Genomic DNA, 22,074 nt, shown 5'->3' on the forward strand with positions numbered 1-22,074 from the left:
GCGCCTTCCTGTGATCTCTTAGAGTGTTACAGAAATCAAAAGGAAAAATAATATTAACAGGTAGGCTTTCGCTTTATGCATATCTATGCTTTAATATATTTAACTCCCACATTTTTCCCCCCTCGCATTCATTCAGAAACACCCCCCCCCAAAAAAAGTTTTTAAATGTGCATGTTTCCACGTTTGTGTGTGTGCTTATTTTGCAGGACTGGAATCAGCTCTTAACGGTCTGCCTCCTCCTGACACAAACCTGCCCCCTGACAAAAACCCACCCAGTTCACATCCAGTGCCCACACCCCTCCTCCATTCATAGCTCACAGTCTGCCTCTTTTTCGCTCTCTGTCTGCTGTGGACCAGACTCTCTCCTCACACTCCTTCACTTCCACACTGCACCTCTCTTATTCCAACTTCAAGGGCTTCCATCTGGATCTCAGTCCTTTACATTTCATTACTTTTTTCTGGAGGGGGAGGGTCCCTCTTGGAAAGCGCTGTGTGTGTTTGGCACTGTGTGGACATCAATTTATCGTGCCCTCATCATTAAACCAAGGAACCAAACTGACCACCATGAATGTTCAGCTGCTGATCTTGTTGGCCTTCTGTGCCTTCACACATGCGAGTGAGTAAATTTGTCTCCTCTCTTTCTCCAAAAAAGTTGTATCGCCATCGTGCTGTGAGCACGCCGTGTTCACTCACTTGCTGCCTCCATGTGCCCACGCTGCCCCTTTGTCTGCTTGAATCCTTCATTTTGCCAGTCATGTTTGGTATCACTTCACAATAGGGTTTCCCTTACAGTATAAGCTGCTTCAAAAAGGATACTAGTGTTTCTTAACATGTAATTTTGTGAGCTCATTGACAGAAACAATCATTTTTGTTGAGTTTTATTAGTTTCCGCTTAGCTGAGTAAATAAAGCCATAATTGCCAAATAGTAAACCCCTTCTCAAAGTTGAAGATTGTTGCGCCTTATGCATGGATTATCAACCAGTGACAAAAGACTTCATTGTTTTGCAATTCAAGGTCATTTCTAAATGCAGACAGCACTGTGTTATAATGATTAACACTTCTGCCTCACAGTCAAGAGGTCCTAGGTTCGAGTTTTAAGCCACCTAGTTTTAATATTCTCCTTTGGTTGTGGTTGGTTGAAAACTAAATTGTCCCTAAGTGTAAATGTGAGTGTGAATGATTCCTTGTCTGTGTGCCATGTGATTGACTGGCGACCAGTCCTGTATGAACCCCGCCTTTTACCCTAAGAGAGCGCAGGTAAAGAGAGAGACAAAGACAGGCGGGAAGAGCTCTACAGCCTCACTTATTGGAGCCCCCTCTATTAATAGAGGGTCATATACAGTATAGGCATACAGTATGTATGGGTGTGGAGGGAGTGCATATGGTCCATGAAGGCTTCCTAGTTGGCACCCCACCCACTTTTGATCTCTGACTATTCCTTGGGCCTTTCTGTACACACTGGATGGCATCTTAATATTTGCAGTTACAATGCATGTTTTATTTCTTTGCTTTATTATCTTTATTATTAAAGAGAGAATGGGGAAAAAAGAAATCAGCTAATCTGCACTTAATTTAGATGGCCTGTGTATCCAATAAAAGCTCACCAACGTTTGGCTCCCACCACCTTTCTCCAGTCTCCTTCCTAATGAGTTTTGTCTGCCTTAGCGGGCTAATAACTTTGCCGTCACATCTGGCTGCCGAAGGGAGAGGTCAGCGGCCCCAGTGGCCATCAACCCGCTTTTAGAAATGACTCAAATGTGACGCTCATACTCCAAATATGAAGCTGGCACAGAAGCTGCATACGGGAAAAAACAGTCACACTTAGAATCCTTTTACTGAGAGAACACAAGTTGCTGATTTAGCATCATGACTGAAGTATCAGACCTTAGGACGTGTCATTGGTTTACGCACCTATTCTTGTTACGGTTGGAAAATTCATTTTCATTTAAGGGTTTTGGTGATCATTTATAACGTCCTATTTAATGGTAGAATAAGCTTTTTTAATTTATTCACTGTTTTCAAAGACAAGGATCAAATAAAACGCGCACTGAGCCTACACCATCAGTGGCCTTGCAAGGGGTACATATCGCAAAAAAAATGTTGGGTTTTTTTTGCGTACATAAAGGCATAATAAATAATTAAATAAATATATCATTTACATATATATAAGGCCACATCAAAAGGAAACGAAAGTTGTAAGACAATGTATATATAAAACATTTTAATAGAAAACCATGTACCGGTAATAGTATAATTAAATTACTTGAGTTCCACTTTTCCCGAAATACGTGGTGTCTAATGACAGCATCAAGTGCAGGTTGCTATGGCAGATGGGCTGGAGCCCCACAAGGGGGAGTTTGTTACTGCGGTGTCAGTTCAAATGGCCAATTCTTGATGCTTCTGGCAGCCCTCGAAGGGCCCTTTATTATCCGGGGCCCCAAGCAACTGCCTGACTTGCCTGTTTGCTAGCCCCTCCTCTGCACACTATTTGAACACACTTCTTAAAAATCTTCATAATTGCCTATATTAATAGTGAAACCATAAATACATCATTAACTCTAATCCAAATATAGAGTTGTATCATTTCTAATTCATCTGACAACTACACCTTGAAAACACGCTCAATATAAAAAATTGTCATTGTCAAATAATAATGATCCCTCCACTGGATTGTTAGCGTTAGCTTTATACTAGCCACTCAGCATAGCAAAAACATACACATTCATTAAAGACTCTTTGGCAACCCTAAACCGGTTAAATTTAGCTCCTTCCCGACACTTGAGTTTCTCAGTGGAGATGCATTACCTCCAAATAATTCTTCAACACCAATTACTAATATCCTGTTAGGGCTTAGACACATGTTGTGGGCATTACAGTGCACACAAACAACAAGAGGTGAGATTTCTTGAGAGGTGTGTTTATGCGAAGACAAAAAAAAAAAAAAAAACTAATTGCGACTGATTGTTCTGTTTCACATAAGAATCATTAGGATTTGCAAGCTGGATTTCTAAATGAAAAGAATCTGTTGCCCAAGCAGATAGGTAAAGTAAAATGAAAACCGAATTCACCGCATCAGACGATAATCGTATAATTGGGGTTTTATTTACTTTGATTGAGAATTGACTGCGGGGGTACTGAGTATGAATATACACCACTTGACTTCAAAACATACTGAAAAGGCTCAGCCTACCAGTTTTTAAGACCAAACAAGGAGAATTGACTAGATTTACACGACTGACCACAGCTGTATGTCTCATGTGTCTGGCACGTCCTGTGCGTGTGCTGCAGGGTGAGGCACGAAGCAAGACAAAAAAAAAAAAAGAAAAAGAAAAAAAAAAGGGGGGGGGGGGTTGGCTGAGTCAGGAACATGTTACCCAATTAGGTGGGTGGGTGGGTATACAGTACTATGCTCAGCAAATAGGGGAGAATTGTGTGCTTCCAAATTTGTACCAACTGTTACTTAATAGTTATTACATGTAACAACAAGGGTTATGGTGGGCACCATTTTAGGTTGGGGTCAGAAATTTGCACCAGTGGACACAATAGAATATTATTCTTATATTTTAACAATGCTATAAAAGCTGTCTATAGTACATATAATCTTTGTATATAACATAAGAAAGTAAATGTCACTTCAATTGTCTGATTGTAAATATTAAATATTCTCTTGAAATGAATGTCCTGTGAAATTCCAAAGAACAGTCTCATGAAAAAGTATCTGAACCTTTTGGAATTTCTGACATTTCTGCATAAAATCACCATCAAATGAGATCTGATCTTTGTTAAAATCACACAGATGAAATAACAGTGTCGGCTTTAACTAAAACCATGCCAACATTTAAAGGTTTTCATATTTTAATGAGGATAGTATGCAAACAATGACAGAAAGGGGATAAATAAGTAAGAAAACCATCACATTTAATATTTTGTGACCTCCCCCCCTAATAATTTCAACCATATGCTTCCTGTAGCTGCAGATCAGTCAGGCACATCGATCAGGACTAATCTTGGCCCATTCTTCTCTACAAAACTGCTGTAGTTCAGTCAGATTCCTGGGATGTCTGGCATGAATCGCTGTCCTTAGGGTTCAAGTCTGAACTTTGACTTGGCCACTGCAGAACGTGTATTTTGTTCTTCTGAAAACTTCTGTGTTTTGGATCATTGTCTTGTTGCAGCATCCATCCTCTTTTTAGCTTCAACTGTCTGACAGACGGTCTCAAGGTTTCCTGCAAAATATCCAGATAAACTTTTGAGTTCATTCTTCCATATTGATTGCAAGTTGTCCAGACCCTGAGGCAGCAAAACAGCCCCAAATTATGATGCTCCCTCCACTATGCTTCACGGTGGTGTTGATGTTGGTGAGTTGCTCCCATTTTCCTCCACACATGAAGTTGTGTGTTACTCCCAAACAATTCGACTTTGGTTTCATTAGTCCACAAAATATTTTGCCAAAACTTCTGTGGAGTGTCCAAGTGCCTTTTAGCAAACATTAAATGAGCAACAATGTTTTTTTTTAGACAGCAGTGGCTACCCCCGTGGAGTCGTCCCATGAACACCATTCTTGGCCATAGTTTAACATATAGTTGATATGCGCACAGAGATATTGGACTGTGCCAGTGATTTCTGTAAGTCTTTAGCAGACACTCTACGGTCCTTTTTTACCTCTCTGAGTATTATGCGCTGAACTATTAGTGTCATCTCTGGAGGGCGGCCACTCCTTGGGAGAGAAGCAACAGTGCCAAGCTCTCTCCATTTGTAGACAACATTTCTGACTGTCGATTGATGAACATCCAGACTTTTAGAGATGGTTTTGTATCCTTTCCCGGCTTTATACAAATCAACGATCCTTGATCGCAGGTCTTCAGACAGCTCTTTTGACCGAGCCCTGATGCACATCAGACAATGCTTCTCATCAAGAGAATTCTTGCCAGTTGTGTGTTTTAAAGTGGGCAGGGCAGCTTTAAACCAATTATCAGTGGTTGGGCACACACCTGACTTAAATTATTTGCTAAAATCTGGTTTCAGTTGCTCTTTAAGTCTCCTTAAGAAGAGGGTTCACTTACTTATTTTCCCCTTCCTGTCATTGTTTGCATGTTATCCTCATTAAAATATGTAAACCTATAAATGTTTGGCTGGTTTTAGTTCAAGCAGACACTGTTTTTACATCTGTGTGATTTTGGCAAAGATCAGATCACATTGGATGATTTGGTGATTTTATGCAGAAATGTGAGAAATTCCAAAAGGTTCAGATACATTTTCATACCACTGTAATTGAAGCTCAGAAGTGGCATGGTGAACAAGTGGTTAACACTGAGTCAAAGTTCTAAGATTGAGTTTTTAATTTTTTTTTTTTTTTTTTGCATGCTCTCTCTGCCACGTGTTTGCATGGGCTTCGGGGGGTGTAGTGTCTTGTTTGAGAGCACTCCAAGAGTGTAGCAATCAAGAATGAAGACAAACATCTTTTTTTTTTCTTCGGCTTGACTCAAACAATTTTCAAGTCTTGTTATGCTCCAGTTGTCGCCATAATTGTTATCTATTGGTATTTCTCTCTGTTATATAGACTATATCTTTTGGTGTCAGTTTTGTAGTAAAAAAAAAAAAAAAAAAAAAAAGCTAAGAAAGACAAATCTGTTTCATTTGCAAGATGCTGTTTTGGCATTATGTTGTTTGAATGCCACTAGCATGATAAAATAACTAAGAAGTCACGTAATGAATTTCAATTTAGAGACAGTCATTTTGGAATGTAACAAATGGCTTCCAAATGACAGGTTACACAGTAGGCCGAATGGGTAACACGTTTGTCAAAAAGATTGAAGGTTCAGGGTTTAGACCTCTGCTTTGGTCTTTCTGAGTGGAATTTTCTCGTTGTCTCTGGGCATGTGTTGCTTTTCTCTGGGTACTCTTACTTCCTCCCGCATTCCAGATACATGCGTGTAAGGTTAATTGCGTTACTTGCCCAACACAGCTGGTGCTCCAAGCAAATTGTGTGTAGGCTTAAATGACTTTGGTGAAGAAGAACTTCATCAAACACTAGAACAAGGGTGATGAGCCAGAAGCCCCAATAATCACTAATGTTGCTCTGTTTTAATGAGTAGATCTTTCAGATGGAGTGGAAGCTCCATGTACGATTCATGTCCATGGGTACTAGAACCTGTTTTTAGATGGTAGTCACATGATGAAAAGACTGCTGTGTCTGCTACACATTGCAGATGGTAGACTCCAGATGGGATGTCTCCTAATTGTGATAACACCAAGGTTGAGATATTCCACTCGTCTGCCTTAATCAGTGGCGTGGTGCATGTTACTACTTTGTAATGCTAACACCTACTGTTTTGAGAGGGGAGTATGTGGGGGTAAGCTGAGATAGGCTGGGAGTCTAACTTGACCAGCACCCTAAAAACATTCCTAACTGGGTTAGACACACTCCCTCACACCTCCCGGACAGCACATGTAAACCCTGAGCAGGGGCCTCAGTGACAGCTGATTGTACTGGATGGAGCCTGTCATACTCCTTTGTCTCATGTCTCAAATGGCATAATGCAACTATCTACCTATCTGCCTTGGTGTCCAACTCACCATTATACTGAATGCTGTAAATGCTAGGCAGTATCATATATCTCGATTCTCTATTTCGGGGTCATGGGAGACAGCAACCCTTAAAGGAAGATACTCGTGTGCAATCTACTACCACATTTTGGTAGTTTATGAAGCTTCATTCGCTCATTTGCTAGCCTGTCGCCAAATATGCCGAAAGTGTTTGACGCATAAGAATCATCTACAGTATTACAAACAACTCATATTTTAAGAATGGATGCTGTTATACTATCTTAGTGATACTTGCTTTTTTTGTAAACTTGACTGCAATAACTTCACATGTCAATTGCTGTCTTTTTACCATTGCTGATGCCAGGTGAGAAGAATCTATTGAGGTAAAACAGGGCTTACCATCCATTTCTTTACTTCCTAAAAAGCTTCATTTGCTCCTCAGGGGCGTTTCAGGGGAAGAGTGCCAACATTACAGGATTACAAGGCATAGAGAGCAGAAGGGATGTATGCACCATTGATCATAGCGAGATTGGGCATCCACCGTAGCCAGCACTGTAGAGAGGAAATAGTACTCAGAGCTAATTGTGGGAACTGAGCACATAATGAAGCGATTGTTAGTGGGCTGGCTGATTACACATAGCGTAAACCCATTTTATCATTGCTTACAGACATGCCAAAGAGTTTGAGGCTCCGTTTGAACCACGCCTTTCTTTTCAATGGGAACAAATGTTTTCTTCTATTTATTCCGCCTCTAGCTAATGGCCACAGTCGCCGGATGGCACATGTCTAGAAATAGCTGCATTCCTTGTCAGGGCATACCCAGGAGCCTAAACTTTTGTATTACACTATGTAATTGAAGCCCATGAAGGGCCGCGTGGAATTATTGTTGCATGTAGGTCAGGAGTTAGCCAGAAGACGGCAGCCTTCAGCGCGTAGTAGCACACACATGCTTGTTATTATTTTTTTTTACAGCTCAGTTGCCCACAAAATAGGATCAAATTGAAAAAAAAAAATCCAAAGTGCCATGGCATACAAACATTCAAAAATAGGCCACGTACGTATACATACAGTATGTATACATCCCTAGAATATACAGTGAATTCATGGAGGGGTCTGACATTTTCATCGCAGATGAATGCCCACTGTGAGAGAGATAATCTAAAAAGAAAAATCTAGAAATCACAATATATGACTATTTAACGATATTTGAGCTACAGCTGCAAATAGGTATTTGAGCACCTGAGAAAACAAATGGTAATATTTGGTACAGTAGCCTTTGTTTGCAATTACAGAAATCAAACATTTCCTGTAGTTTTTCACCAGGTTTGCTCACACCTCAGGAGGGACCTTGGCCCACTCGCTGAGTTTGAGCTCCCTCCAAAGGTTTTCTGTTGGGTTTAGGTCTGGAGACTGGCTAGGACATGCTAGAACCTTGATATGCTTCTTACGGAGCCACTCCTTGGTTTGCCCGGCTGTGTGCTTTGGTCCATTGTCATCTTGGAAGACCCAGCTTCAATGCTCTGACTGACCCCCAAATCTCACAATACAGGGCCCCAGTCATCCTCTCTGTAAGACAGTGCACTCTTCCTGCCCCATGTGCAGAAAAGCACCTCCAAAGCGTGATGCTACCACCCCCATGCTACACAGTAGGGATGGTGTTGTTGGGATCGTACTCAGCATTCTTCTTCCTCCAAACACAGTTAGAGGAATTATGACCAAGAAGTTCAATTTTACCTCTCATCTGACCACAAAACCTGCTCCCATGACCCCTCTGCATCATCCGAATGGTCATAGGCAAACTTAATATGGGCGTTGACATGTTCTGGTTTAAGCAGGGGAATTACCATGCAATGCATGATTTCAAACCACGACATCTTAGTGTATTAACAACGGTAATCTTGGAAACTTTGTTCCCAGCTCTTCTCAGGTAATTGACCAACTCCTGCCATATAGTTCTGGGCTGATTCCTCACCTTTCTTAGAATCATTGAGACCCTACGAGGTGATATCTTACATGGGGCTCCACTCCGATTGAGATTGACCGTCATGTTTAACTTCTTCCATTTTCTAATGATTGCTCCAACAGTGGACCTTTTTTCACCAAGCTGCTTGACAATTGCTCCGTAGCCCTTTCCAGCCTTGTGGAGGTGTACAGTTTTGTCTCTGGTGTGTTTGGACAGCTCTTTGGTGATGTTACAGGTTTGAGTTTTACTGATTGTATAGGGTGGACAGGTGTCTTTATGCAGCTATTGACCTCAAACTAGTGCATCTGATTCAAGATAATACATGGAGTGGAGGTGGACCTTTAATAGGCGGACTAACAGGGCTTTCAGGCTCAGAATTCTAGCTGATAGACTGGTGTTCAAATACTTTTTTGCAGCTGTTTCACACAAATAAATTGTTTAAAAAATCATGCATTGTGATTTCTGGACTTTTCCCTTTAGATTAGCTCTCTCACAGTGACATGCATCTACGATGAAAATTTCAGACCCCTCCCTGATTTGTAAGTGAGAGAACTTGCAAAATAGCAGGGTGTTCAAATACTCATTTTTTTTCACTGTATCTACCAAACTTCATTCTGGTCCATCCACGAATAATAGACCGGTAGTCATTTTAGTTAGTGTTCTCATCAAGAAGAAGAAAAACAAAGAGAGTGGCTTTTTGAGCCCTCCCTCCAGGTGGTCTTTAAAAAAATGCATGAAATATTTTTTTCGTAACATTAAATATTTTACTAATATACCACAGTTTTTTTTTTTTAACCAACTTTCTACAGATAAGCATGCCTATATGTCCATTTTAAGAACCCTATTTAGCTCACCAGCACAACAGTTTGCCCAGGCTTGATTTGGTCCAAGTGAAAAGGGGAGACTGGTTTTAACCAATTCATTCAGAGTCTGTGCAGTAAGAGAGTTTAAAAGTAATTATTTTTTTTCTTACACTCCATTGAGAGGAAATCATTTCAGGCCAGTATCTTTCCAGTGGAAAGTTGAGTCTAGTCCGTAATTTTGGTGCAGCTGCAATGTACCGTCCTTCATCTGCATGCGACGCAGTCCGGGCCGAACCTTCAGTTGTGGTCATGAGGATGTTGAACATGGCGGGACAGAGGTCAGTTTATTGAGGGGTAATGATCAGGTTGAACTCAGGCGGCTTCATAGCGCAGACTTTGATGAAAGACACAAAATGCATGTCTTCACACAGCTGCAAAACTCATAATGGAAGATTTCTTTTCAATCCAAAGCATAGCCATCATTAAATCTCTGACAAGAGACAGCTAGCTTCCAAATGGAATAATAATCCACAGCTATTTTACCTTCTTCAATTTCTTTTCCTTTAAAAAAATAAACAAAGTACTAAGTAGCCAAGAATTAATTTTTAATATCTCAAGTAATAATTGGACAATATGATATGGTATGTCGGTGATATGCTATAACTCTCTTAAACCGTACTTAGTTGCAAGCTGTGTCAGTTGAGTTGCTACTTAGTTCTACCGTTAATCCAAGTGTGAAAGTCGTCTCGATTTACCATTCAACTTGCCAAGATTGTCAATATTGTCTTTCTGAATAGTGCCTGAACAAATAATGTTACTTTCCAATTCTTCCTCTTAAATCACTGCGCTGTCAAATGTAACAAAAAGGATCACAAAGAATAAAGAATCTCCATTGGTCGTCTACTACCCGACACATAGTCACCACTGCTAATCATTTTTACAACTATAACTGATTTCCCTGAAATTGTCTCTCATTCTAGCGCTCAGTTCCTCGCCAAAACTACAATTGCACGTTCCAACTGCAGAGACTAAACACAGATTACAGCACTCTCCTCACTCATTATCTTGTGCAGTGGTTGCTCCCGCCACAGGAAATGAGGCAGAGGATGTGGCGTGTTAGGGTGCACAGAGCTGTAAAGACAGGATAGAGGGATTGCTTAAAGATGTGCGCCCTATTACATCACTGGGTGTGGGGGCTGGCTTGTGGCGATAGCGGTGTCTTGACGCAGTGATGTCACTGCACTCAAATGTGTTTTAAATGATTAAAGATATGAAAAATCTTCAGTTTGGTTTCCATGGGAGCTCATTTTCAATATGAACAACAACTGTCACATCAAATTTCAACTTGTAAGTCCATTGATAGTTTGCTTCTTTACACAGATGCCGTTTGAGGGTATACTGGTATCCACCCCCATGGATCTTCTTTTAACACTTAATAGAGCAAGGTTATATTTATTATCATTAAAAAAAATAAATAAGATAAAGCATAACCCAATAAACACATGGTATTCACATCCAGTATGTGGTCGCCACATTCTTGCTCATGTCAACCACAACATTAACATTTGTTTGTTGTCGACTTGAGGAAAAAAAGAAAGTGATGTCCAAATACTGTATGTGGATGCCAGATTTCAATTATAATTGTATTCATTCATTCGTTCATTCATTCATCTTCCAAGCCGCTTATCCTCACAAGAGTCGTGGGAGGTTCTGGAGCCTATCCCAGCCAACTATGGGCGGTAGAACAGGTACCCTTAATCTGTCTAAAGCCAGCCAATTGCAGGGTACAAGCAGACAAACAGCCAGTCACCCAGACACTCATAACTAAGGACAATCTGGAGTGTTCAATCAGCCTACCATGCAGATTTTTGAGATGTGGGATGAAAACAGAGGACCCGTAGAAAACCCACGCATACACAGGGAGAACATGCAAACTCCACACAGGCTGGCCGGAGCCGGGATTGAACCCTAGATATCAAAACTGTGAGGCGGACATGTTAGCCACAATAGATATATCTATTTAATTATTAATAAAATATTTATTTTTTAATGAATAAATACAATTCAACAGAATATAGTATTGATGAATACCAAATGTATATAATTGAAATGAATAAAAACAGAAATACACTCTGGTTATGGCTCCCAATAACTCTGAGATTTTACTTCATTATTATTATTTTAAATTTAATCGTATTTAAATCATTGGCTGCCATTGACAAAAATAATAAATAATTAATTTAAACTTTGAGAACTGACTGTGAATGTTCATCTTTCAGTGCGATTAACAGCTTATACAGCCAATCCATTTTAACTAGAAGAGATGGCAGCGATCATTCTGCTGTCAGTGGCAGCCAATAAGCAACTCTCAAATTGGGGTCAAGAAATGTTAGTGGCCACATCATGTGTTTTTCCATCTTTATACCCCGGCAGCTAAATCTTCAATAGCACGTTTTGAGGTTTGCTCCGTCTTGCATTTGAATTATTTCACTGCAGGAGGCAGGTTTTTGGTCTTAGGCCATGGCAGGAAATGGCCTTTCAGACTTCCTGAAGGGGCACAGCAGCTCACTTCCAATTATTCCACCTCAAAACACCACTCCCCCCTATTACTGACGTCGAAGCTTTGTTGGGACATAATGGTGGCGACGATTAAGAAGAATCACTTTGGTGTGAGTCGGGCTTGTTGGAACACAGGCCAACACATGAGGCAGGCAGCCATCATGGCGACTCTAGTCCAACAATGAGTACATTGACACACAAGGTTTAAGTTGTCTAAGAGGGCAGTAAGAGGAGAAGAGTGGTATGTAAGGCCTGCAGCTCCAAAGTGAGCGGCAGTGCTCAGGTTACCGAAAGATTTGCGAGGCCGACAGAGATTTGCTTTGCTTGAGACCAAGTGTATTTCAAAGCAATCAGCAATGTGTTGTCCTGTTCTTCAGCATAGGTGTTCATCTACTATAATTTGTAAGGACTTTACTTGTCAATTGGGCAAAAACAAATAAAGTTGTATCTATTCAAATAAAGCTTAACTTAAATCGTTCTGCATTGAATGGATGTAAAATGGCATGAATAAATCTTTGTGAGGGCAATATTTCACTAGAGCTGCATAAAATGCATGATGAGAATGAAATGTCATAAAGGCTAATTCAACTAATTAAATTGTGTGGTTAGAAGATAGAGTTTAATAGTTTTAATCCATCATAGAGACTAAGAGGCAATTCTATATGGAATAAAAATGGACTAGGCAAGGCAAGGCAAGGCAAATTTATTTATATAGCACAATTCAACACAAGGCAATTCAAAGTGCTTTACATCACATGAAAACCATAAAAATCACATTTAAATCAACACAACGTAAAAACCAAGACAAATGATCACATCTAATCACAGAATAAAAATAAATAAATAAAAATAAAACAAAAATAGAAATAAAGCAAAAACTACTACTAATAATAATCATTGAAATCAGCAATGGAGATAAGCACAAGAGGAATAGAAGGCAGGTAGATTGAAATATATAGACAGTTATGGATATGCAGTGCTAAACAAAAGCGTTTTTAGCCCTGATTTAAAGGAGCTAACGGTTTGAGCATACTTCAGACGTTCGGGTAACTTGTTCCAGAGGTGAGGAGCATAATAACTAAATGCTGCCTCACCCTGCTTGGTTCTTGTTCTTGGAACATGCAGAAGACCTCAAGAATTTCTGAAGACCACCTTCTCTCACGTTCCATGTCTGGAATGATCAGACATAAGGGAAATTTGGATATAAACAGTGAGCCACTAGTCAGTCTATTACAAAAGAGCAAAGATTACTCCAGACAACAATGTGATTACTGTACTGTACTCATCCTAGGGTGAAATATGTGTGCTACAGTGACTCTGTGCAGGAAAAATAAAATCACTGAGTTGAAAAACTGTAAAAGTTTCAAAATTATTGTAAGAGCATTTTAACTTGAAGCAAGCCCAAAACTGCATTGACGAATCGTTAAGAGTGTTGTACAAATTGTGCAAAATAATGTCATCGAAAAACAATTACTTTATTTGTACACAATATATTCACAAGTGAATCTGTATTAAAGGTCCTACTGCATTAGAAAGATTAAAAACTGCCGTCTGCCCCCCCCCCCAAAACAAAAAACTGCATTGAAAAAAATGCACAATCCCTATTGGTTTCTCTGTTACTTCTTTGGGTGGTGGTAATTGTTGTCATTTTTTAATTTTATTTTATAGTTTTTTTTTTTTTTTAATCTGCACATACAAACATAGCCGTTCTAAACAAATGTGTGACGAGTCTATGGTTGCTGTCCAGGTCCTACAGTCCTGCCGACTGGCCATGATGTTGCAGCGACTGACTCCATAGCGGACGTCACTTTAGATGCCACAGTGCCCAACAAAGACCTTGACGTGATCACAGGACTGCCATCAACTCATCCAATGACAGCTGAACAAGATGTGGTGGGCGTTACAACTGCGATGCCCTCTCCTCAGATGACGACCGGTGCAGAGGAACCTGTGGTCGAGACAGAAACCCTCGCGCCAGTTGCTACCGAGGCACTGAAACCCCTTATCACCGACGCCCCTGCTGTGGAAACCGCCCCCACGGCGGCCCCTGAAGAGGCTGAGGTCATTCCTCACTGGACAGAGGCTGTCAAGGCCAACACGCTCAATGAGGTGGTTGTTGAAGACAATGCAGAGGGTGAGCAATCAATAAATGAGACTGACGTATAGTACTTGTGGAAAAAAAATATGCAGTAAATCTTTTAAGAATTGTTTGTTAAGCATTTAGTAAAATTCCCAACCTTCTCTATGGCTAATAAATTCTAATTGAATCTTCGGGGGGTATGTTTATTTATATTCCTATATTTAGGCAGTTATACTTTTTCAACTGGGATGTGTAAAGAAAAAACTGGAGAACCACTGCCCTAACGTTTTTGCCTCTGTCCTGCAGAAGGTCTTAGCTCGGGCCAGGTCGTAGGAATCGTGATCGGTGCCCTGTTGGCTGTTATTATCATCATTGCTGTGGTGATTGCTGTCGTGAGGAGGATGGGAAAATACTCGTGAGTACCTTGCCTCAAATTTACGTCATTATGCCAGGTTGACTGGATAAGAGCAGGGGTTAATTTGTGCCAGATCCTGCCTAACAGCATCTGGAACCTCCTGATTTTCGACATTTTGGGCTGATCTGACACCTTATTGAACAACTCTTCATAGTTGGCTTGGAGACTCGGCCACAGTTGCGGAGTATGACCGTCAACAGCAACTTCTGAGCTTCATTTACAGTGGTATGAAAAAGTATCGGAACCTTTTGGAATTTCTCACATTTCTGCATAAAATCACCATCAAATGTGACCTGATTTTTGTCAAAATCACACAGATGAAAAAAACTGTCTGCTTTAACTAAAACCACTGTAACATTTATAAGTTTTCATATTTTAATGAGGATAGTATCCAAACAATTACAGAAGGGGGAAAATAAGTAAGTGAACCATCACATTTAATATTTTGTGCCCCCCCTTTAGCAGCAATAATTTCAACCTGACACTTTCTGTAGTTGCAGATGAGTCTGGCACATCGATCAGGACTAATCTTGGCCCATTCTTCTCTACAATACTGCTGTAGTTCAGTCAGATTCCTGGGATGTCTGGCATTAATCGCTGTCTTTAGGTCATGCCACACCTTCTCAATGGGGTTCAAGTCTGGACTTTGACTTGGCCACTCCAGAAAGTGTGTTTTGTTCTTCTGAAACCATTCTAAAGTTGATTTACTTCTGTGTTTTGGATCATTGTCTTGTTGCAGCATCCATCATCTTTTTAGCTTCAACTGTCTGACAGACGGCCTCAGGTTTTCCTGCAAAACATCCGGATAACTTTTGAATTCATTCTTCCATTAATGATTGCAAGCTGTCCAGGCCCTGAAGTAGCAAAATAGCCCCAAATCATGATGCTCCCTCCACCATGCTTCACGGTGGGGATGAGGTATTGATGTTGGTGAGGTGTTCCATTTTTCCTCCACACATGACATTGTGTGTTACTCCCAAACAATTCAACTTTGTTTCATCAGTCCACAAAATATTTTGCCAAAACTTATGTGGAGAGTCCAAGTGCCTTTTAGCAAACATTAAATGAGCAACAATGTTTTTTTTTTAGACACCATTGGCTTCCTCCGTGGAGTCCTCCCATGAACACTATTCTTGGCCATAGCTTTAAATAAAGTTGATGGGGTCACAGAGATATTGGACTTGCCAATGATTTCTTTAAGTCTTTAGCAGACACTCTACGGTCCTTTTTTACCTCTCTGAGTATTCTGCGTTGAACTCTTGGTGTCAGCTTTGGTGGACGGCCACTTCTTGGGAGAGAAGCACCAGTGCCAAACTCTCTCCATTTGTAGACAACTTTTCTGACTCTCGATTGATGAACATCCAGATTTTTAGAGATGGTTTTGTATCCTTTCCCAGGTTTATACAAATCAACAATCCTTGATCACAGGTCTTCAGATAGCTCTTTTGACTGAGCCATGATGCACATCAGACAATGCTTCTCATCAAGACAATTCCTATCAGGTGTGTTTTTTTATAATGGGGAGGGCATCTTTAAACCACTTATCAGTGATTGGGCACACACCTGACTTCAATTGTTTGGAAAAAAATTGGTTTCAATTGCAATTTAAGGCCATGTCCACACGTAGCAGGGTATTTGGCAAAAAGAAGATATTTTTCTACGGTTTGACCTATCATTCACATTCGCACGAAGATTTAAACCAGAGTTCTTAAAAACGACGGGGAAGGTGAAGATTTGCGAATTCTGCGTTTGTGGCTACATCATGTGGACACTGATAACTGAAGATTTATGTCACTGACTGCGACAAATTTTGTTCTCATGTCACACATGAGACCAATTTTTACATTTGGAGTATATTAAATAGGCACTTTTTTGCTTCCATTTTTGTTGTTGTTGTTGTTTACAAACTTGCTATGCTTCTTATTGAATAATGGGTATTTTGGACAATTAATTTATTGTTTTGAATGTACTTAAAAATGAATGAAAGTGGTTGGCTGTGGAAGCTTTTTTTTTTTTTTTTTCCTACACAAACGTGCAGGTGTGGACGCGATTATTTTTCCCCGACGTATTAGGGCAGAATCCTTGTTTTTAAAAAACCCTGCTACGTGTGGACATGGCCTAAGTCTCCTTAGGCAGAGGGTTCACTTACTGATTTTCCCCTTGTGTCACTGTTTGCATGCTATCCTCATTAAAATATGTAAACCTATAAATGTTTGGGTGGTTTTAGTTAAAGCAGACACTGTTTTTACATCTGTGTGATTTTGAAAATAATCTGATCACATTTGATGGTGATTTTATGCAGAAACGTCAGAAATTCCAAAAGGTTCAGATACTTTTTCATACCACTGTATTATAAGTAGGGTTACCTACTGTCATTTCTGTAAATATTTTTGTTGCCTTTAAGAGAAATGTTGGGATTATGACGTAAACGGGAGAGAGAAGTCAGTTTCCGGCAGTGGTGGATAAATTCAATCCAGTCCTGTACATGACGGACATAGAACTGCCACAGAAATAAGAAGTAAATCCTGAAACAGAGAAGAATCTGTTATTTATTGTTAGCTCTGATTTGTGTTTCATAAATTAAGCATATTAAGAAATCAATTGCTGACTTTAAACGCCCTAAAGTAAGTCGCACCTGTGGTGATGATGCAATGAATATACAGTCAATGGCCACCTTATTAGGCATACTCGTCCAAATGCTCATTGACGCAAATTTCACATGGCAGCAACTCAATGCATTTAGACATGTAAATATGGTCACTGTTTTCCTCTCTTCCAGCAATTATTTTAAAGTGTTCCTTGAGTTGAGTTGAGCAGTAACATTCGAACGAAACATTCGTGTGCAGCATGATGATCCAGTCCAATTTGTGTGTGTATGTGTGTCTCACAGGTCTGCCAGAAGCAAAAAGACAGCAAAAAAAGAAAGCGTAATGGCTTCTATGATTCTGATACTTTAAGTTAATCATTTACATTATGACCACAGTCCCAAACCTCCCTGTAAATCTTTTTAATCATCGTTACGGAGGAGTTATTTAGGAGATTGCATGTCCCCCTCCGCCTTTCTTTTAACCAATCTATTTTCTAACAAGGATTCACTGAGTTGTGGATTTAGATCCTATTCTTACACACTAAATTTATTCATTGCGCCCACTACCAGCACTGGTAAGTCGCAATTATAATGCATTACATACTACCAGTACAAATCTAAGAATGCAAATTTGCAAGAGCTGATACAAGAACCAGCAGGCCATTTTATGGGATAATTCAGTAGTACAGTTTTATTCCAAATTGTGTCCTGGGTAGTTTGCAAAAGAATAATTATTTATCTCCAGAGGTCGCAATACACAGTACGGTGGCCTTTAAAAAGCAAAACTTATTTGATAAAACACTGTTAAAAGGAAAAGGGACAGAAACTAAATGTTCAATTTATTGTGAGTTGATGTCAATAACAAGACGTTTATTGTTTTTTTCCTATGCATTTCATACCATATAACGACAAAGTCAAAAGTGAATTGAAAGATGGTAATATTGAGATTCCCTGTAATGGTACTCTAATGTATTACATATTTCAACATTACCTTTGAAAAATGTGGCATTTGTCTACAAAAGGACGAATAGAAATGAAGGCACAATACTATTCTTGGTATTAATGTACATTTGTTAAACAAACGCATAATTTGACTCATGGCTTCATAACAGTAATCACATTAACCATCAATACCCCTCAGAGTCAATTTACAAACACCCCATCAACTACATGCTCTAACTGCTCTTTTTACAACAAGAAAAAGAAAGCCTTGAAACGTAATCTTCTGAGTGACTGGCTCTCCTTCTCTTCCTTAGCCCCTGAAGAAGAATAAGACCAAGGACACCAAGCAGCGGGAGCCGTCAAAGTTCTGGAAAGTCTGAACAACTAAACTGTGATGTCAAATACAATAGTTAAAACGAAACAAAGCAAAAAAAAATTGTAACACCAGAACTAAATGATTCTAAGCAGGACTCAGAAGCGTTGCCTAAAAAAGGTGGGAAGATCGTCTGTGTAAAGTACTATATACAGTATATGGTACAGTATGTTGGTAAAGATAACTCAGACATCCCACTAATTTACCTCCATGACTACAAAAGAAATGGAGCGATTCATATAAACACAATGGAAAAATACATTTCACAAAAAGACGTGATCTGGCATCAACGCTATAGTGATAAAGTGATTAGATTAGATTTTTTTGTTTTTTGTTTTTTTTTCATTTGAGAATGGGGAAACTTACTTTGAGACATTCATCAAGCTGTTAGTTAGGGTACGTCTTAGTTTAAGAAAATGACTTCAAGACGAGGAATAAAGTTTCTTTTTTTTTTTTTTTTTTTTTAACACTGGAAGGAGAATTGCGTTTCTTTCATAAAAGTGACAAACATTCTGGAGCGCCATATTTCTGTTTGTTTGGTAGCAGGCTTCTTCCTGGTTCAGGAAGATTGACATAAGACTTTAGCCATTAAACAAATGTACTTTCTTTCCCAGGCGAAAGTAATGCTTGCATCTGAATATATATTTCAGAAAGCAAAACTAACCTTTAGGAGAAGTTAAACATGGTGAGTGAGTGATAAACATTTTGAGACGCTATACTTTATAGTGACTTTGTTAAGTTAATGGGCTACTTAGCGGTTCAAAACACGTAACGTAAGACTGTAGGCTTAGTCTAAATCGACACTTCCAGTTCTAAAGTGAGGAGTGTTTTCCTTCATGGCACAAGTGCCAAACAGGAAAAAAAAAAAAATTGTGGAATAAGTGCGTTTTTGGTTTTGTTGTTTTCCTATTCAGCAGCATACTACCTGGTTCTTTTAGGAATAAACACAAAGCACCCTACCAGTTTATATCCCCTGGCAGGTACTGTGATTTAAGAGAAGTGCATCTCTTTAAAAAAATAAATTAAAAAAAAGAAAAAAAGAAAGAAAGAAAGAAAATTGATACAAATTGCCATGTTTTATTTTTGTTTTAGCCAAAATGGAGCCGCCCCAATCCTAAAATGGGTTAGGTTTTAAATAGTAAAAAGAGAAAATACCATCAGAAGCTTGTGTGTCTTGTCTGTACATTTGTGAACTCTCAGGCTAACAAAAAACAAAAAACAACAACAATAAAGAGAAGTGATAAATATTATCAAGCTCCACTCATTCTGAATCACTGAGAACGGCGCTATTTTGATTCAAATTGCAGTAAGAGAAATGTTATTTCCCTAACAAAAATGAAAGCATTGCGGCAGGCTATTCTTGTGTTTGTCAGTCAGATTATTCATAGGAAGGCTACATCCTGGTTCAAGAAGAATGATGTCAGTCTTTCTTTATAACCGATTAAATAATTTCTATTGTAGGGAAAGTTTTCACTCCTGTCTAAACAAAGTACTATCAATGTGTACCAGGGTTTGCACTAAAATTGAACGTTTTTTTCCTCAGTATTTGTGAAAGGATAAAAATGTTTGTGCTCAATCCTGCTAGCTAACAAACCAACCGACAAAAGGTAATTGTTTTCAAGTGCGATAATTAAATATGCATGAATGATGTAGACAGGAAAGACAAGTAACTAAGGTTACAAATATGACACAATGTTTTGGGACGCCATCAACTCTGATGTTGCATTGCATAAGTTAGTATTAGTCACAAGGAGACGTGGCACATCCAGACCAGTGAGCAAGATTTCCTCATTAGCCCCAGTCACTGACATTTTGCTGGCCGACTGTATGAAGCACTGTGTGCAGAAGTGGCCTGAAGTGGACTAGAGAATGGGTTGAAGCATTAAAAGACAGAGAGGTGGAGAGAAGACTTGACATTCTGCCTCCTTCAACACTGACGTAAAAAAAACAAAAACAAAAACCCTAATACATATCTGTGACATTTAGCAGAAGGGTTTGCGCAACTGACGCTGGTAGATCAGAACCAGGTTGGAGTGCTTTATCAATGTGAACTGACTGTACTTTTTTCAATTGACACCTCTTCTTGAAAAGTAATAGCTGTACTGATAAAGTCTCACACGTATCCATTGTAAGAGTTGATGAGAAGAATGGTCGTTCAGTCTTCAAACCGAGTTGGAGAGCAACAGCCTTGCTTTGTTTCTGTTTTTATGCACAAAAGGGTGTACAAATAATTAAGTTTCCACTTGGCTTTGCTTTAAAAAAACTTGCGTAATATGCACTGAATGCGTGATGTAATCATTAATGAATAGGCTTTAAGACACAGCAAATGTTTGCAACGACGTGTTTTGTTTTTTCTTCCTCCTGCTTTGCCATGTGCCGCTTTTACCAACAGGTCTCTAATGTGTGCTGTCTGACTGGTTTGAACCCTGTTATTTAATTTCTTTTGTTCATACTGTTTCAATAAAACAAACAAATAAAAACAGACAAGAGTCATCTTTGTCATTTTAAATAGCTTTTTCATACTCTTGTCCTTATCAAATAGATTAGCTTATTAACGTGGCAACCACAAAACTCACTGCATATAGGCAGTGATATAGAACCACCGCGCTGTGGCATATTAGAGCTCAGTATTAAAAATTGAGCTGGGAACTCAAGTTGTAAGCAGTGATGAATGTGTCTGATATGATGCTTCTAAGGAATTTTGAAGAAAACTGGAACTAACCTATAGAATTCTATGGGGAAAGCAATGGGCCCACCCATTAATTGTGAAGTTCAACAACCAAGTGTAAATGTTCAGTTATCAGCTATCTACAGTGTATCACAAAAGTGAGTACACCCCTCGCATTTCTGCAGATATTTAAGTATATCTTTTAGGGCTGTCAAACGATTAAAATTTTTAATCAAGCTATCACAGCTTAAAAATTAATCATAAATAATCGCAATTCAAACCATCTATAAAATATGCCATATTTTTCTGTAAATTATTGTTGGAATGGAAAGATAAGACACAAGACGGATATACAGTATATATTCAACATACTGTACATAAGTACTGTATTTGTTTATTATAACAGTAAATCAACAAGATGGCATTAACATTCTGTTAAAGCGATCCATGGATAGAAAGACTTGTAGTTCTTAAAAGATAAATGTTGGTACAAGTTATAAAAATTTTATATTAAAACCCCTCTTAATGTTTTCGTTTTAATAAAGTTTTAAAATTTTCATCAAAAAATAAACTAGTAGCTCGCCATTGTTTATGTCAATAATTACACAATGCTCATGGGTGCTGAAACCCATAAAATCAGTGGCACCCAAGCGCCAGCAGAGGGCGACAAAACACCAAAAAACACAAGTAGCAAGTGGACATGACACTGTGCTGTCATTTTAATCTGTATGAGGGGGCATGTGTTCTAAATGCATCAAACATTTTAACGTGATTAATTAAAAAAATTAATTACCACCCGTTAACGCGATAATTTTGACAGCCCTAATATCTTTTCATGGGACAACACTGACAAAATGACACTTTGACACAATGAAAAGTAGTCAGTGTGCAGCTTATATAATAGTTAATTTATTTTCCCCTCAAAATAACTCAAAATATACCCATTGATATCCAAACCCCTGGCAACAAAAGAAACTACGTACATTCCTCAATGTCCAAATTGAGTACTGCTTGTCATTTTCCCTCCAAAATGTCATGTGACTCGTTACAGGATTGCTGTCAGCATTGCTGCAGAGACTGAAGAAGTGGGGGGCGTCAGCCTGTTGGTGGTGAGACCATACACCGCACTCCACAACA

At 39.1% G+C, this 22,074-nt stretch overlaps 1 protein-coding gene across 1 annotated transcript; it reads left to right on the plus strand.

The window, feature by feature from the left end:
- Positions 1-299: 299 nt before the first annotated feature.
- Positions 300-18,736, plus strand: si:ch211-156j16.1 (uncharacterized protein LOC564557 homolog). The gene is made up of 5 exons (XM_057828844.1): positions 300-616; positions 13,620-14,006; positions 14,259-14,367; positions 17,258-17,294; positions 18,211-18,736. Exons 1-5 carry the CDS (start codon positions 565-567, stop codon positions 18,274-18,276), a joined length of 651 nt encoding a protein of 216 aa, XP_057684827.1. The 5' UTR covers positions 300-564; the 3' UTR covers positions 18,277-18,736.
- The last annotated feature ends 3,338 nt before the right edge of the window (positions 18,737-22,074 follow it).

The sequence above is a fragment of the Corythoichthys intestinalis genome, chromosome 2 (assembly GCF_030265065.1).
Source record: "Corythoichthys intestinalis isolate RoL2023-P3 chromosome 2, ASM3026506v1, whole genome shotgun sequence".
In the NCBI taxonomy this organism is placed as follows: domain Eukaryota; kingdom Metazoa; phylum Chordata; class Actinopteri; order Syngnathiformes; family Syngnathidae; genus Corythoichthys; species Corythoichthys intestinalis.

Excerpts from the sequence above, each read along its gene's own strand:
- si:ch211-156j16.1 (XM_057828844.1), top strand. The coding sequence starts at position 565 with ATGAATGTTCAGCTGCTGATCTTGTTGGCCTTCTGTGCCTTCACACAT. Across the intron at positions 617-13,619 it reads CTGTGCCTTCACACATGCGA|GTCCTACAGTCCTGCCGACT; the intron begins GTGAGTAAATTT and ends GTTGCTGTCCAG. Across the intron at positions 14,368-17,257 it reads AGGAGGATGGGAAAATACTC|GTCTGCCAGAAGCAAAAAGA; the intron begins GTGAGTACCTTG and ends TGTGTCTCACAG.